The 17,322-nt window shown below is 65.9% G+C and overlaps 1 protein-coding gene across 2 annotated transcripts; it reads right to left on the bottom strand.

The window, feature by feature from the left end:
• Nucleotides 1-971: 971 nt before the first annotated feature.
• LOC107511658 (toll interacting protein) lies at nucleotides 972-17,319 on the bottom strand. Of its 2 annotated transcripts, XM_016146215.2 has the most exons (6): nucleotides 17,148-17,311; nucleotides 8,307-8,456; nucleotides 7,492-7,674; nucleotides 6,589-6,741; nucleotides 5,384-5,474; nucleotides 972-3,046 (listed from the first exon to the last, which is right to left on the bottom strand). In XM_016146215.2, exons 1-6 carry the CDS (start codon nucleotides 17,178-17,180, stop codon nucleotides 2,832-2,834), a joined length of 825 nt encoding a protein of 274 aa, XP_016001701.1. In that variant the 5' UTR covers nucleotides 17,181-17,311; the 3' UTR covers nucleotides 972-2,831. The 2 variants fall into 2 exon arrangements, with proteins under 2 accessions (XP_016001701.1, XP_036077006.1); XM_036221113.1 differs by lacking the exons at nucleotides 5,384-5,474; nucleotides 6,589-6,741; nucleotides 7,492-7,674 and having other exon boundaries at nucleotides 2,855-3,046; nucleotides 17,148-17,319.
• Nucleotides 17,320-17,322: the final 3 nt, after the last annotated feature.

Genomic DNA, 17,322 nt, shown 5'->3' with positions numbered 1-17,322 from the left:
GACGGCCCGCTGGGCCGCCAAGGCTGCAGTGAGGCTGCAATGAGGCTGGCCACGCCCTCGGCCTCCGCTGGTCCGACTTCTGCAAGCAGACCCCGTGACTCTCACACAGCCTGAATTCCGGGGGTCCGTGGCCAGCGCCCGCTCCCGTGCACCTGGCAACCGCCCCGGGTGGTGCGTGCCACTGCTCCTGCCGCCTGACGAAGGCGGAAGCCGGGCACGAAGCGACAAGACCTGCTTCCGCGAGGGGTAACGCCGGCTCTAGCCCGGGTGGTCTAACCCAGAGTCCGCACGGAAAGCCACATGGGCACGGGCCCTAGAGACGGTAACTAACTATAAGAGTCAACGCAACAAACGAACAAAGACAGTGTCACCTAAACTCAGAATATTTTCCAAAAGGGATTTCTGGCTTCCGGACGGAAGCGTGTGCACACCCTACCCTACGGACACAAACGCTGTGACAGAGCTAGGAAAACCTGACCACGGCGGCAACTTAGAACAATGAAGTGAGGTCTCTGTAAGGCCGACAGACCTCCCAAAGAGTTCTGGGACGCCCCAGAGGGGCCGTGGCTGCAGGGTGACTGGTGAACCGAAAACAGAACTGAAGACAGGCGCTCAGGCCGAGAGCGCTCGGCGGCAGCCGCGGAAGGTAGAGACACGAATCCGTCCCGGCGGCTCGGCTGCGAGGTTTCACAATATCAAATGAGGGGAGCCTCGAAGCTACCAGCAGACGAGACCGTTTGCCACCACGGGGGATTCGCAGTTACTGACCAGTCACGCTGATGCTAGCTTTCACAGTGACACTTCTGCTTTTCCCTAATGCATCAATCTGCTAAATCGTGTAGAAAACCTGAGCCCGGGCACCAGGCGCTGCCTCCGCCTGCGCGAGCCGGGGGCCGGTTCGCAGTGAGTTTACTGGCTGCCGCCCACGCTGCTTAAGAGCTGGGTTAAAAAATACTCGGGGACAAAACTGGTAAACGTTCTTTGAAGGACTTTAATTCTCTACTTTTATATAGATCATTTATTAAATTAGAAGGCTGAAAAGTAAAAATATACTTTACAATCAAAGAAAGACCTGGACACTGGACCCCAGAGGATGACGGGAAGCAGCGCCCACAGCCGCAGCGCCCCAAAGGCAGACGCGCCCCTCCTCACGGACACGGGCCGGGACGAGGCGGGGGACGCGGGTGCGGTGGCTGCACAGTGACGAGCCCCTCCGGAGGGCCTTCTGGGGGGCCCGCCTGCGATCCCTCAGAAACGGCGTTCACGAAAGCGGGGATGGACGGAGGTGGCCTGGGCCCGGCTGAGCCTGCGCGGCCGCTCCTGGGCCTGGGGACGGGCGCGCCCCATGGGGCGCAGGCTCCCGGGCGCCGGCCCTGCCGTGCCGCGCTGTGCGGGGTGCCACTGACACAGCCCGACACCGCCGCCCACTCGAGATCTGCCGCATGGCCCGAGACCCACCTGTCAGAACCACGGACGCGGGGTCCACGAGGAAGGGGGGTGCACCGTGCTCGAGCACGCAGCCTGGACCCCCTGAGCCAACACGAGCCTCCACTCTGAGCCCCACTCTGAGTCACCGCCCAGCCACCGCACACGTCCCTGGGCTGACAGGAACAAATTCCAACCCAACGGCCCGGCGGAGGCGGGACGCGTGGGGGGAGGCGCAGGGCCCGGCGCGGAGCAAACCCGAGACGTCGCGCTGCCGGCCCCGTCCCGCCGTCCGTACCGGGGGACCTTGCGCCCAGAGACCGCAGCGACCACCCAAAGAGCGCCGCAGCTGAGTGCCACTGACCCCCCCCCACGGTCGCCCGTGGGTGTCTGACGTGTGCGCGTGATTCCAAGGGCGTCGCTTCCAAGGGACCTCGAATGTCCCTAGGTGTCCCCCGATCTGTCCCCGTCCGGCGTCTGCGGCCAGAGCTGGGGCCAGTGTGCGGGGCACACACACACACGCACAGCCCCTCGGGAAGACCTGCAGGCTGCCTGTCGCCAGACCGTCTGTCACTCGGGCTGCGGGCACCGGACGGCGCAGTGACTGAAACTGGCGTCGGCGAGCCGCGGTTCCCACACCCCCTCTCACGAAGCGGGACGGGGTCAACTTCCCCCCCAGTTCCGGGTTCTGATGGCAGAGCTGACCACAGAGAGAAGCGGGTCCTCAGAACGCCCCACGAAGCTGGCACGAGACAGCGAGGAAAGACGCGAGGGGCCCTCTGCACGGAGGGCGGCCCAGCTCTGGCCGTGCGGCCCTGACGGCCGGACACCTGTGGCCGCGGCCCAGCACGGGGCGCCGGGGCGCAGCCCGGGGCCACAGGTCCACGGGAGGGATGTGAGTTTTCAGTGTGCAAGTTCTAAAATCAAGCCCAAATCAGCGATCAATGGATTGTGTGCACGTTAAATTAATAGGTCTGTCCCAGTGACGTCAGGTGACTGCATGCCATTAGCCAACCCAGGACATGTGGCCCTTGGCGAGGCCGCGGCGAAGGCAGGCGGCCCCGCAGAGCACTCAGGCACAGCGCGAGGGCGGGGAGCACACGGGACATGGACGTGCACGCCCGGCCGGGGCAGGCGGGTGCGTGCGCACAGGACACGGCCCGTGTCTGCTCGCCCCCGACATGGCGGGACGAGAGCCACCCACACCCACAGCCCCGAAGGGCAGTGCACACGGCTGCGGGGGCCAGACCCGCGTGCGGCCCAGACGGGGCGGGCCGGGCGGCACGGACATCCGAGGAAGGGGCTACGAGGGGCTCGTTAGCAGGGCTGTTGGGACGGCGCTCCCCGGGGAACCCTGGGCTGGCAAGTCCGGAGGGCCGGAGGCGACAGGCGGCGGGGGGCGCGGCCTAGGACTCCTCTCCCATCTGCAGCAGGGAGTTGACGGCCGCGTCCCTGTTCCCCCTCTGGGCTTCCAGCACGGAGCGGATCACCTCCCGGTCCATGTTGGGGAACATGTCCTGGATGGCCTTCAGGTCGTCCTCGCTGCAGCGGGGCGGGGCGCTCACGGCTGCCGGGGGCAGGGCCACGGGCACCATGCCGGGGCCGCACACGGCGGGCATCCCTGCAAGCACAAGGCACAGTTTAGGGTGATCGGGGTGTCAGGTCAGCGAGGTGCAGGTTGCTTCTGGCTGATGGAGCTGCGCCGCACCCCAGGGCCTCCCCGCGGGTACAGCCCAGACCACGCTTACCGCGCGGGGGCCGGGAGGATGAGTGGCCCCCGGGGACAGGCCACCTTCGCTTCCCCACAGCACACAGGGCAGCCCTTGGCCCCGCCAGCCTGAAAGGCTCGACCCTCCCAGCTACTGGGACTCAGTGTGACCTGTCCCCTTCCTAACTCACAAGACCCTAAGGGCAGCCGCACACTGTCTTTGTCACCGGCCTGAGTCAAGGCCAGCAAGCAAGTCATCTCACGAGTCCTGAACAGGGCAGGAGGCGGCTGAGGGCAGAGCTGTGGGCCGGTCCTAGGACAGAGACGGGACGCCGTCTGGGCCAACCGCCCCTTCACGACATGCGGCCTGGAACGGCCGGGAGCAGGCGGCGGGCTCGCAGGAACTGCGGCTGCGTGGGGGCGCGGCAGGGGCATCGGGGGGGGGGGGCGCCTCGGTCTCAGAAGGTTCCAGCCCAAATTCTTCCCTCTCCTTTGTAACTCGTCAGCGCGTGACTGTCCCAAACCTTACGAAGGCACATCCACGGCGAAGCGCGAGCCTCCGCGCACAGAGAGCCCTGCCCGCCCTCGCGAGCACGCCAGGGCCAGCCCGAGGGGCAGGCACCGAGAGCGCTAAGGACGGGGGCCAAGAGAAGACTTCGCGAATTTTCTATTTCTTCGAAGGCCGACTAGCCATTAACCAAACACATGCTCTGGTGGTGACCGTGCAGGTGAAACTGTGTCCCCCAAAAGATGTATGAGGGGCCCCACGTGGAAGCAGGGTCTTTTCAGGTGTGACTGAGGGAGGGCGAGGTCCAGCAGAGTGGGGGGCTCATGCAGCCACCGGCGTCCTCACTAGCTGGGGCCCGGGCACAGACACGCATGGAGAAGCCGCACAGCGGCAGACATGAGGGAGGCGGCCTGGGCCCCAGGAGCCGATGAGGCAGGACGACCCTCCCGGGGCCTCTGGAAGGGGCACGGCCCTGCGGCGCCTGCGTGGTGGACTCGGCCCCCAGAACGGAGGAAGCGGAAATTCGTGCCACCTTCGGGCCCTGCCTGGGACTGTGACGGCCGTAGGCCGCCTACTCCTCCTCAGACTCCGCCTCGGGATAGTTAAACCATGAAACTCGTACAGACGCTGAAACGCGCTCTCAGGAGGGCAGAGACCCAGGACGAGACTCGGGGCTGACCGGGTCACAGCGCGGAGGGGCGCGGGCCGCACGCTGGCAGGCCAGCTCGGGCCGGAAGCCAGCACCTCCCCGTCACTGTGCTCCCCGTCAGCACTGCGCCAGGGCCTTTTAGGGTCCCGCCTCGGCAGGCGCCCTTCTCGCTGAGCTGGTCCCCTTTAGCGCCTGGACGTGCTGCCGCTGCTGTGAAGGTCGTGGCCGCTGTGGTCCCTGTCTGTGGACTGCGACCACACTGTCCCATGCCTCTGCCAGAGGGTGCCCTGGGGAACTGGGGTCCACTCTTTCCCTCGGAGTGTCCCAGGCGGAACACCCTGAGCCTACGAGTGAACCCCGGCCCTGTCCCCCACCTCTCCCTTGCAGGCCTGGGTCCCGTGCGGGCCAGGGTGGCGGTAGGGGTCTGAGCAGGCCTGCTAGAGGGCACGGCCCTGACTCTGGTCCCAGGAGTGACGGGGATGCTGACGAGGCCTCTGCTCTGGCTGAGCCGAAGCCCGACACCCACGATGCCCCCAACCCCAAACTCAGTTGCTGCCCTGTTTTATGGCTGTTGACAGCAGGAAGCTGGCTGAGCCCAAACACTGTCACAGCCAGGAAGGAACGTTCACCAACAAGCTAAAATTCAGATGTAAAAATTCAAGGACGTAAAAGCTACAGTGCAGCTTGACTTTTGCTATGCTGCCGCCACCACCTGCTCCTCTGCAGAGGGAAATCATTTGTGAGGTTAGACGAACACCGGGAAAGTCCCATCGGAGCACACGGTCCGTTTCACCCACAGTCAAACACGGTCTTCCTTTATGATGACTCACGTGCTGAGTGCTTAGAAATTACATTTCTACGCCGCCATGAATTTCCACTCACCTTGCCGGGCCAATGGTGAGGGGGAAACCGGTTCTGTTCCCTCCATCCACGCCCGAGAGCCACGTGCCCCGCGCCCGGGCTTGCAGAAGGCCCCTCGCTGCTCCCCCGGAACACGAGGCCAGGCCCCCGCGGCGTGCCCCTCGTCCCCACAACCCCGCCCCGCTCTGACGCCACCGGGAGAAGGGCCCGGAGAGGAAGGAGTGCCACCCACCTGTGACGGGCACGTAGCCGACACCCTGCTGGTACACGGTGGGCATGAGGACCACGGGCTGCGGCGGCATCATCATGGCAGCCGGGAGCGACTGAAACACACCGAACACGACCACGGGGTCAGAGGGCACGCCGCACGTACAACCGCTTCCCGTTCAGTCTCACCAAAAACGTCCTGGGAGGGACGGCACAGGGCCTGGAGCCCAGTCACAGAACCCCAGGTGCGGCACGGCCACCCCTTCAACGCCCCGCCCACGCCGCCGCCCCAACAGCTCGGCTGGGGCCAGAGAGGAACGGCCTGGCCACGAGGGGTGGTGCGCCTGCAGACCCATGGCTGAGACGTGACCACAGGACAGAGCCGGTCGAGAGGCGGGTTTGGGTACGGGCTCCAGGGCCGGCGCCCGGAGCCCCGGCCGTGGCCTCTGACCGCAGCGCTGCGTGGGGCACAGCGATGCCTCAGTCTGCGTGGAAACGGCCGTCAGAGGCGCGCAGTGAAGCGCACACGCGGAGTCGCACTGAGGCCGGCGCCGGCCTCACACGGCCCTGCGGCTCACGGAGGGAGGGGCGGGACGCGACTGCCGAGCGGGCGCCGGGTCCACGCGGGCCCTGAGCTCCCCCAGCACTGTCGCTCGTGCTGGGGATTTTTATAAGAAAAAAGTTAAAATAATAACAACAATCCTGCCTGGCTCACATAAGGGATATGGCAAGAACCCAGGATCCTAGACCCCTAACCCTGTCCCCCCACCAGCTGCCCCCACGGACCCCAAGGGTCCCACGAGTGGCCAGGCTCTGAGGCGGCTTGGCTCTGCTCTCCGGCACCACCCCCTTCTTCCCAGCGAGGCCCTGGCTGCTGCGTGGGTGGGCCTGGGGCAGGAGCAGGCAGGCCTGCAAGGACACATGGAAGGCCACGCCTCCAAGGATGGGTCTCGATCCCAGGACAGGGCCACCACACGAGGCTGCTCCTCTCAGCACTGGGTGCAGGGCGGTGGCTGCTCTGGCGACCATGCCTGAATCCTGCGCCTTCAGGAGAGGCGTGACCGGCCACCTGAACTGGAAGGCGAGGTTGCCATGGGCCGTGTGGGGCTGTGAGCAGCCTGATGTGTCTGTGAGCAACGGGGTGGGCGCGGCCCCGGCCCCTGGCACTCCCCGGGCCCGGCCCTCACCCCGCCGACCCGCCGAGCCCGCCAAGCCCGCAGGCGCCCTCACCGAGTAGGACATGACCAGGTTGATCATGCCCTCCTTGTCGTCGCCCTGCCGCCCGCTCAGGCAGAACCACTTGTCCTCCACCTCGCCCTGCTTCAGGGCCTCAGAAAGCGTGACGTGCGTCCAGGCGATGCGGTCGTCCATGGAGAAGGCTCGCTGAGGGGACGACAGGGAGGAGCACTGAGTCCCCGCGGAGCCCAAGGCCCCGCCCTCCTGACGCCCCACCCGAGGCCCCGCCTCCTCCCAGGAGCGGCCCCAGTTCAGACCCTCTGCCCCCCAGGCCGTGTGTACACTACGCTCCCCACCCGCCCTCGCCCTGAGCCTGAGCCCAAGCCCGGTGGGCGCGAGCGGAGGAAAGGAGGCGTGCTCCCCGCCAGCTTCACCCTCCGAGACCAGGGCGGCAGGCGGGGCCTGAAAGGACAGGCACAGGACGGAGGGCGCGGGGACCACGGGTCCCTCTCCGCCTGGCCGAGCTCTCGCCCGCTGGGGCGCCCTGGCTCGGCCTCGTAAGGGAGGGGGTGCTCCCGGACGGGCTCCGACGCACCCCACACCCAGCCTGGTCCCCGGCAGCCGGCGGCCCCGCTGCGCCTGGCTCGGGGGGAGGAGCGCGTGCCATCGCCCCGTCACTGCTGGTGGGGTGGGGGGGACAGGTCGCCACTCGGCCCGCGGAGTGCTCGGTGCGAGCCATCATCAGTGGGGACAGCTCGAACAGTAGCTCTGAAAGAACCGGCACAGGACACGTGCTTTCACTACTGCTAGGGGCACAGGACACCTGTCACAGCACAGTAAAGCGGCCTGTGGCCAGGCACGCCGACCGTTCCCGGAGCAGCCTCAACAGCCAGAGGGCACGGCGCCCCGACACGGCCATCCCCCTCCGCCCCCCGACAACAGGACCGGAGGCCCCACCTCGTCGAAGATCTCCAGGTAGAAGGAGTCCACGCCCGGGGGCACGGTGCAGTGGATGACTTTGTTCCAGCGAGGGTTCTTGGCGCCGTTGTGGGCCGTGGGCGTCTCGTACACCGCATAGCCCAGCCGCAGCCGACAGTACGGGTCCATGCGGGTCATGCCGTAATTCTTTGCCAGCTTGGCCTGAAATGAAGCCGGCATCAGGAAATTAGGCAGCCACCGCCATGATGTGGAAAACAGTGGCCAACTGTTTAAGGCGTGGAGCATGGTGATGACCGAACTCCTGGGCACGGGGTGACGGTGAAGTCACTGTGCGAATCCCACAGGTCCGCACAAAGCACCTGGTGCCGTGCCTGCCAGGCCCTGTGGTGCTCCGGCCTTCCTCAGAAGAGGCCGCGGGAGAGGGTGACAGAGGCGGGCTGTCCCAGGACGGAGCCAGGAGCCAGGGGGCACGAGAGGCGGCCGGCTTTCCTACCCTCACCCTTGGGTGCAGTCACAAGCCTGCTGGTTCTCCCCTAGGAGCACCGAGGGCAGGGACCGCCACCCTCGTCCCCAGTCTTCCCAACACAGCAGCCAGAGGAAGCCTCCGAAACTCAGCTCGGGACAGGGCGCCTCCCAGCTCCCTCAGAGTCGGTCCCGCGTCCCGGCCGTCCCGAGGGCCCGGAGCAGCCACCAACGGGCTCGTGACTAAGGGTCTTAGGTGTCATTCTCCATCAGACACGTGTTTTAGGACAAACGAAGCAGAACAAGTTCCATTTGTCCACAGAGGGAGCGTGGCAGACACGCGGACACCCCTCCCGCCGGGCGACACCCACCTGCACGACGGTGATGTTGAGGCGGTCCACCGTCCCCACCGCCCCTCCGTACTGCAGCTGCTGCGCCGCCTGCGCGTCCAGCTGCACCTGCTGCTGCTGCTGCGTGGGCGCGATGCGGAGGAAGTCGTGCGGGAGCTCGCCGATGTACACCTGTGCAGCAGAGGACAGGTCAGGGTGCAGGGGGTGGGGCACGGCATCCAGGCTGCACCCTCGGCTTCCGGGGGCCTGGGGCCGGGCTGTGCTACGCCCCACTTTCTTCATCTATAACACGGGCCAGCGGGGCAGGGCTCCGGCCTGGGGCCTCTCCCCGCCAGGCCACTGCTGTGGCCTGGGAGCCCTCTGTCACTCTGCACGCACCCCCAGGTCCCCGAAACACGAGGAAAGCCTGAGAGCTGGTCCCAGAGTGTAGGTGACTCAGGAGCTGGGATGACCACGTGGGGCCCTGGGTGAAATCGCAGCAAAGGGGACATAAAATGAATAAAAGCCGGAGGTGGCAGCGTGACCATGTCCCACGGCGAGGACACGGTACCAGTGGGGAACCGGGGGAGGGGTGTGCACGGCAGCTCTCTGCACGACGTGTGCGACCATTGCGATCCCCAAATTTAAAATCAGAAAAGATTTTAACTTAAAAATACAGGAAAGGAAAGGAAACGGCGCACCGGCCTCGTGAGGCCACAAACCGGCCTGCCTGGGGCCCCGGCCCCCTGGAGGCATCGCCATTCACACAGGGCTCCTCCGCGGAGACTCCGCCCCCGCAGAGGGCCACGCCCATGAAGACTTCGGCTAGCGCGCCACACGCTGCGGTGAGTACAGATGCCAACGTGACGGGACCAGAAAGTGTCGTCTAGAAACACGTACTCTAAACGGACATCGAAAACCCTGTGCTAGCCCTAAAACTTACTGTGCCATTTTATAACGCGGCGATGTCTGAACGCTCACGTCAAAACTGTGCTCACAAGCGCAAAGGCTCGCGGAGAAGAGGGCGACTCATCCCGACCGCGGACGAGTGGCGGGCCGTGTTCTTAATCGCCACCTGGCTTGCGCGCACAGCACGGACACGCTGAGCTCGGTCCTCGGGGACGGCGTTAAATCCTGTTACGACTGCACGAGTCGCTCCTGGGACCCACTCCACGGAAATGCTCGCACAAGACGCCCGCTGTCCCCCTGCCGTGCTGTCCCGGCGCCAGGGACACCCGCCGCGGGCGCCCGGTCCCCTCGGCCCAAGCACAGCCCTGTGACAGAGACCCACGCAGCCCCGCACAGGGAGCTGTCCCTGTGCCCCCCATCACGGCCCCTGAGGGGGCCCAGCATGGCCCTGCGCAGAAACCGCAAAGCTCTTAGGTCGAAGAGTGCTGTTTCAGAGACGAACGTTGGCGAGTGGAATTCGGCGGGGGCGGGAGAGCCCCCGGCGCCCGTCACGCGCTCCTGCCCTGCTGGTCGCCACGAGCCGCCTGCTCACCCGCACATGCCGATCCCGTGCGCAAACGGCTTCCAAGCGGCAGCAGCAAACGCCTGCATTCCGAGAACCCTCTCGATTTGAAGTTCTCTACAACTAAAAGCTGCTTTCGTAAACGTCAGTTTGCTGCCAATATTGCTTCAAAACAGTGGCCTCCAGCTCTCCTGGTCACGTGGTGTGGAGAGCGGCACGAGGTGTGGGTCCGACGGCCCCCCTCCCGCCACTGGGGGCTCTCTCCCAGGAAGAGAAAGACGCAGAATCTGGTTCTACTGGAAATAAACACTCTTTTTAAGCCCAAATAGGAATTCTGGCACAGAAATAGTGTCTAAACTACCGTTTTCATCACGTAACATGTGCACTCACTCCCCGAGCTCGTTAACAAGCACCCCTGGGAACCAGTCACAAGTCCAACACAAAGAACCATGGCCACAGAGGCCGGTCCCCACGGCACCCGCCCGCGGCGCCCAGTACACACCGGGCTTGGCCCCAAAAGCCTCCCTGGCAGCAGAGCTGCCCCCGGCCGCCGCTCCAGGCCTGCCTGGCACCCCTGCGCCTCCAGGAAGCCTCTGTGAACTGCTTCTCCCCAGTGCCCACCCTCCGCGGACGTCGGCGCTGCCGACTTCTGAGTCAACGGCCCACGTGCACCTGCGCTTCTGCGTGAAGCGCGCGAGGGCGACGCTTATTGTTAACGCGGGATTAGACCAGTTAAAACTGAGGAGAAAGATTAAAAAAGGAAAACTCCTAACAACTTTGCAACTGCATTTTTTGAGCAACTTTCAACACAATTTACTTATAAATTACAGCATATCATATTATATACAAATTAGCCACTTATGTAAATAGCAATGTGATCAAAATTTAAAAGCTCATTTTCCCAGCAAAAGTAAAACATCTGAAAAAATTCTTTAAATGTTTTTAGTAAACTTAATTTTTAACTTCTGCTTGATGTAACACTTCTTAACTGATAGATGTTCTTTTCAACACTTTGAGTAGTTAGTGATGGGCTGAATAACTTTCGCGGATTTAAAAAATAAAACGTAAATGGTTTTTAGCCAATTCTCCAAGCACAAGCCGCACGCGAGCACCGTGAGGGCCACACACGCGTGGGGCAGCGGCCCGGGAGCCCCCGACCGGCCATCGCCATCTCTGCCCTCCGGGCTGCTCCTGAGCTCCCACATCGGCTCCTTCCAAGCACTCAAGAGCCACAGGATGCCCGAGGGACCCTGCGGGCACGATGACACTCTACGGAGCGGGGCTTGCGGGGAAGCACGCCCTGGGGGCCACGCGGGTTCCGCCTCCTCCGAGAACCGGCTTTCACGCCCCGTGGGTCGGCTTGTCCCCACGCTGAGCTGAGCACGCACGTGCTAAGGGCTCTGGAGCCCCCACGACGTGGCCCAAGGAGGCACCCCTGCACCCTTGTGCCACGTCTAAAGCTAACCACATGGGGGAGCGGGGCCCGGCCAAGGCCCACAGGGACAGACGGGTACCACAAAACAAAGCAAACGCTGCCCCCCAGTCCGGTGGCAGCCTGCTGGCCTCGCGGTGGTGAGAGGCTCCCTGGGGACGGCGTCCTCGGCGCCTGCCCTGCTCAAAGGCTCTGTGAGGGGACACTGGCCATGACTCAGCTAGGGCCAGAGCTCGGCACAGCCCCGAGTCTGGCCCAGGAGCAATGTCCTGTCCACCCAGTGACTGCACGGGAGAGGAAATGGACGTGCGGGCTGAGACCGAGGATGGTGGGGGGGCACCCCAGTGGCTCTGCGCTGGCCTGGCCACCTGACGGAGCCCTTGCTGCCCAGCAGCGCGTAGCGAGCAGGCCGAGGGACCGGCCCCCGGCGCACCACGGCTCCAGGAGCAGGGATGGAGCTGCCGCCGCCTGCACGTGACCCGAAGGGAGGCGGGGGGCCGGCCCGCTGCGGCCCGGGAACCACGTAAGAGGAGCCGGGCGAGACCGCGGGCGCGCCGTGGTCACTGCACGGCCACTTCTGATGTGCTGAAGTTCAGCGTCTGCCCAGATCAGGCTAGAAAGAAAACTCCGCTTCTCCCTCAACGGCCGCAGCCACGGACGCCACGGGGGCCGCGCGATGCCAGCGGTCCCCGCGCAGTGCCCCGGCTGGCCCCCCACCCCCGCGTCGCCGCGTCCCCGCCACCTCTGCTGATGGCCTTGTTTCTTGCAGCGGGAAAAAAGACAAACACCTTGAAGCAACAGGCAGGGAAGGCCGGCGCCACCGCCTGCCCCCAGCCCCGCGAGGGAGCCCCCGAGGGCTTGCGGGGCGCGCTGCGCGCTGCCTCCCGGGACTCACCGCAGGACCGCCGGTCCTTCCCACATGTCGGTTCTGTCCCCGCCGGCCACCCGCGCCCTCTGCGACGTTTCCAATTACCCAACACAGGACAGGCGCCTCAAGGCCAAAGCTCGGGCACCTGCCAACCCCGCCAGAGTCCGCGGCGCACCCTGCAGTTTTCTGGGACCAAGGGAGCGCGGCGTCCAGTGAACACGTAGGGGCCGCAGAGCGAAGAGGAGACAGGTGAGAAGTGAGAGCTCCCAACCACGGTCGGGACGTGGGAGCCGGCAACAACGGTGACTTTAAATGTGGTCTCCGCCAGGAAGTCCGCGGCGCGTGGCCTCTCATCCCAGGTGCCAGGACTGTCGGCAGCCTGAGGTGGGACACCTTGACCTCCTGGGCTGGAAAGCGCGGGGGGCAGGGCTGCGACTGGGCCCCCTCCACCCCCCGCGGACGGAACCTTGGTAATGAAGCGCTGGGCGGGGGGCGGGCGGCTTGCTGCTCTCCTGGCGCTTGTTTCTTTAAACTGAGTAACGAGGGTCAGTTAGCTGTGCTGGAGCCTGTGGCACTGTGCGAGAAACCACGCGTGCTCACGGGGGCCGGGCCGCCGCGGGCAGAGGCTGACAGGCCCCGCGGCGACGGGGCCGTCTGAGCAAAGTCCTGAGTGGTGTGGAGACCTGAGTCAGGCAGAACCTGGGTGAAGAACAGCTCAGGTGGCGGGAACGCCTGTGCACAGGGCCTGTCTGGCAGGTGGAGAGTCAGGGGGGAGGTGGCTGGGACAAAGAGTGAGGAGAAGGTCAGAGGTGGAGGATGCACAGCCAGGAGTGGTGGGCCGCAAGGGCCACTGATGGCCTCTGGCGCCAGGAAGGCGCGGGGCCGGGCGGGCGCGGGGCCGGGCGGGCGAGGGGCCGGGCGGGCGCGGGGCGGGCGCGGGGGCCGGCGGCGCGTGGCCGGGCGGGTGAGGGCCAGGCGGTCGCGGGGCCGGGCGGGTGAGGGGCCGGGCGGGCTGTGCCTCACGTCTGACTGCCCTGGCACCTGCCTGCAGGGTGTAACAGCAGGGCGACCAGTCCAGCGAGTGTGGCAGCCTGCGGGAGGCTCAGGGCTGACAAAGCCCGGATCCTGGTTCTGCTGTGGCGGCGGCACCAGCAGGGCTTCCCCAAGGCTCAGGAGGGGGCGAGGCTGTCCCGGCGTCGGCCTGAGCAGCAAAAAGGACAAAGGAGCTGCCGCCAAAGGGTGGGGGGGAGAAGTGTGTGCACACGCGCACGCACACACACACGCACAGGAGAGGGGTCCGAGGGAAGGGCTGCTCCCTCTGGCACGTCTCGAGCATTCCAGGAGACGCTGGAACACAGGGATCTGGGCTTGAGGAAGGAGGTCGAGGAGGAGGTGGAGTCGCTGTCTCGTGGGGGAGGGAGCGAGGCCAGAGAGCGATGAGGAGGTGCCCAAGGGAAGCCAGGAGTGGGAGCAGGGGGGCTGCTGGCTGCGCCCAGGGCAGGGGCCACGTGCAAGGCCCTAGAAGCCATCTGTGGCTTCTGAGCACCAAGGCTGAGCCCCCACCTGGAGCACCCCCTGCCACCTGCAGTCGCCTCCCTCGGGCCCTCAGAGCACAGGTGGCTTCTTGGCCTCCAGGGGCTAGTGGCCCTCAGCTGACGCAGCTGCCCCTCCTGGGGTCCACCGCCCTGCACAACCAACCGCCCCCCCACACTCATTGTCCAGCTGGTGTCGGTGCAAAAAGAAAAGGCAGGCGGCACACGGGACGGCGAGCAGCGCGCACGGGCCCGAGGCGGGGCGGCCACGAGGCACCGCCGGGCTCTGAGACGTGAGTGAAAGTAGGCCGCAGGGACCCGCAGCCCACAGGCTCAGGTGCTCACACAGCTGGGCCTGGGGCGAGCACCTGACGCGGTCAGTCCCGCTGGTGTGAGAAAGGGTCACGCGCGCAGACGCTGAAGCACGGAGATGCTGTGCGGCCGGCCCGAGGTCAGAGCTGCCGGTCGTGCAGCTGACACTTGGAGCTCTGGGGCCGGTTTAACAGACGGGAGCAGAGCCGCGCTGAGCCGCGGCGACCAGGAGGGTGTTCGGGGCGCAACGGAGACTCGGACGTGGGCCCCGAGGCTCCCGAGCACGGACGCCAGAAGGTGGCCCCACGCAGAGCCCCTAACACGGCAAGGCGCCTTTCAGGGGCCTGTGCTGACAACCCACACACAAGCTGAGTGTCCCCCGCAGGGAACTCTAAAGGACCAGCAGGAAGCAGAGGCCAGCGACCCCAAGCGGAAGGCCTGAGACGCAAGGAGGACCAGGAAGAGGACGAGCAAACACACGGGCGCACCCGGACGAGCTCACGGCTGGGGGCGGGGGGATCCAAAGCAGGACCCACGCGCCCCACAGAACCGCACGGCAGCTGGGAAGAGGTCGCCTGCGGCGGCACAGTGACTGTGAGGGAAACTAACGGTCAAGCTCAGATCCCGCCGCGTCTGCCCGTTAACGTGCACGGGATCACCAGGAAGACGACAGAAGCACAATGCTGTGTTCTCTCTGAACCAGCAGAGAACAAAGGACTGAATTTTAAAAATTGTTATTCACTCAATTTGAAAGATAAAAAAAAAAAACAGAAAAAATAGGACAAATAAAACTCCAACATGTGTTTCCTAACGCGTGTGTGCATCGAACAGCAGGTACCCGTGGCTCAGCCCCCAGCCGGGGTCGGTGGGGCCTCCCCGCACAGCAGGCAGCAGACTTGTCAAAAGAGGGGACGCCGCCTCCACGCAAGCCTTGCCAGCGTCCCCGCGGGCTGACCGGCTCCACTGAGCCTTAAAGCAGCGTGGCCTGCACACCTGCCAGGTCCTCACGTGGCACGCAGGGCCCCTCGGTCACTCCTTGTCGGTGCCCACTGGGTGCTTTCTGATGGTTTGTGGAGTGGACACAACACGGGGGAGGGGCACCCACAGGGGCTGTTCAGGGGAACAGTCGTGGAGAAGTGACCAGCACGTCTCCTGGAACCTAAGCAAAGGACCACACTGCTCGGCTGCAGGGCCCACGCACGGTGCAGCGGTGCCGGGTCAGCAGCAGCACGTTCTCTCCCGCACCTGCCTCTCCCAGCCCCTCCGGCACCCCGAGCCAGGACAAAGGAGCCCTCCCAGACCCGCCCAGGAGGTAATGGCCAGATTTCAGACTAGTCCCGGCGGGAGCCTGAGTCCAGGCTCTGGACTCCCTGGGCCCAGGCCCAGGGCTCACACTCGGGATGGCTGCCCAGCCAGGGCCTAGCGCAGTCAGCACCTGCCCAATGCTACCCTCACCAGGCGGCGCGGACCGCGTGTGCGAGCCAAGCGCCCTATCGACCCTCCGCCTCCACAGCACCCAACACATACGAGGAAGCAGGGGCCCAGGCAGCGTCCGGTCATGCGCACCCTGGCTAACAGGGGCGAGCTCTTCCGCCGACTCTGCTGGCCAAAAGGCCCTGCGAGTCCTGGTTAACCCAGGCAGCAGCAGGTCGGCTCGCAGAGGTGGCAACTGTAGGGGGTGGAGCCAGGCAAAGAGCTTCTAACGAACATACACTGTGGTGACCAGATAAAACTCGAAGGCCAAACCCGTCTGGACCAGTGCCCCGGCCACGCCTGTCACTCTCTCTCCCACACTGGCACAGGCACTGTGCTCGGGGCCTTCCCGCAGCCCGCCACACCTCACCTCGTCGAACGACTCCTGCTCATCCCTCAAGTCTCAGGTTCGTCCCAGAACCTGACTCACCCCAACCTCCCGCCCAGGCCAGGCCGCTCAGTACACCTAGCCCTCAAGTCACGACCCCAAAGCTGACGGCAGCCACCCCAGCCTGGCTCACGTGCGCGGCTGTGCGCGGGGACCGCTTCCTGCCTGCCCCTGCATCCTGGTTAAGTAAGTCCCGTGCACTCCAGGGACGCTCAAGACCCTTGCCGCTGGGGACGCCTTCCTGGAGCCCTCTAGCAGCTCTGGCCCAGCCTGAACATTACCGCCCGCTTACGGGTCACGAAAGGCACCCCAAAACACTCGCTGGTCTACATGTGCGGCACGCATCACACCGACACGAGGCCACCGGACGGGGTTAGCGAGAGCACGCGGGGGGACACGGTGCACGGGGAAAGCGGGACATCGCGTTGGCGCCCTGACAGCACCGGCCTTGGGTGTTTGGTCACCTCTGCCACTCCCACCTGCTGTCTGTCACAGAGCTGGGTGCCCGAGCAACGCAGGGGTAACCTTTACTGAGGGCTCACTTCCTGCCAGATTGGAGTCCACTGTTCCTGCTCACGCACTGTCCCTCTCCCACGGCCAATGAGGCGCAGGATGGGGGCGCTGAGCTTCCGGGGCAGGTGAGGGGACGTGACAGGCCTGGAATGGGGCCCTCGTGCCTGACCATCACGCCCCCGTCTGTGGGGGTCACCAAGAAGGGAGCCGCTAGAGAGGTTCCTCTTCTCTGACGAGCCTGCTGCGCAGTATGAGAAGTAGCTGGCAGCGCGCCAGCCGCCACCCCCCAACGCCACCCCCCCCCCCCCGTCACGCCCGCTGCTTGCGCATCCCCCTCGGGAAGCACCTGCGCCCACGGGGCCCCCCCACAAACCCCGGGCCGGCTCTCTGCCTGGAAAAACGCTCTGCGCGAAGGACTCCAGTCCAGCCGGGAGAGCACGGACGAGGTCCGCCGGCGCCGGCCTAGGGCGAGGGCCGTGGCGGGGCTTTCCTGTCACGCGGAGGGTCCAGGCGGAGCGCCTCTTCCCCCACGGCAGGGCTGGGCCGTGCGTGTCCCGCCCACCGAGCGGGCTGGGCACGAAAACCGCCCTGCTCGGGCCACGCCGCCCCGACCCCGTTTCGCCCGCACCCCGTCTCTGGCGAACCGAGGCGCCGGGATGTGAGAAGTGGCTCCTCCCGGCCGCAGCCGGGCAGGGAGGGCGCCGTCCGGGGCTCGGGCCCCCACGCGGGAACTGGCCCTGGACGGGACCATCCGGGCAGCGGGGCTCCACCACCCGCGACCCGCCCCCGCGGGCGCTGCCTCCACCCGCCGGCCGCCCCCTCGCTCGTCCGCGGCCCGTCGCCGGGCCTCCCCGGGAGCCCCGGAGCCCGCCGCGGACCCGCCCGCAGCCTCACCGGCCCGCGCTGCGTGCTGACGGTGGTGGCCATGGCGCTGCCCCGGCCTGCGCCTCGTCCACCGAGAGCTGACGTGCACCGGTGACCCTCGCGCCGGAGCCCGCGACGCCAACGGTCGTTCCCCGGAGGTCTGTGCCGCCTCAGTCAGCTGACGGCCGCCCCACCCCGCGCCGCC

Source organism: Rousettus aegyptiacus, unplaced genomic scaffold (assembly GCF_014176215.1).
Source record: "Rousettus aegyptiacus isolate mRouAeg1 unplaced genomic scaffold, mRouAeg1.p scaffold_m13_p_5, whole genome shotgun sequence".
Classification (NCBI taxonomy): domain Eukaryota; kingdom Metazoa; phylum Chordata; class Mammalia; order Chiroptera; family Pteropodidae; genus Rousettus; species Rousettus aegyptiacus.
Note: the sequence above shows the minus strand (reverse complement) of the source record. Positions and strands in the feature narration are given on the sequence as shown.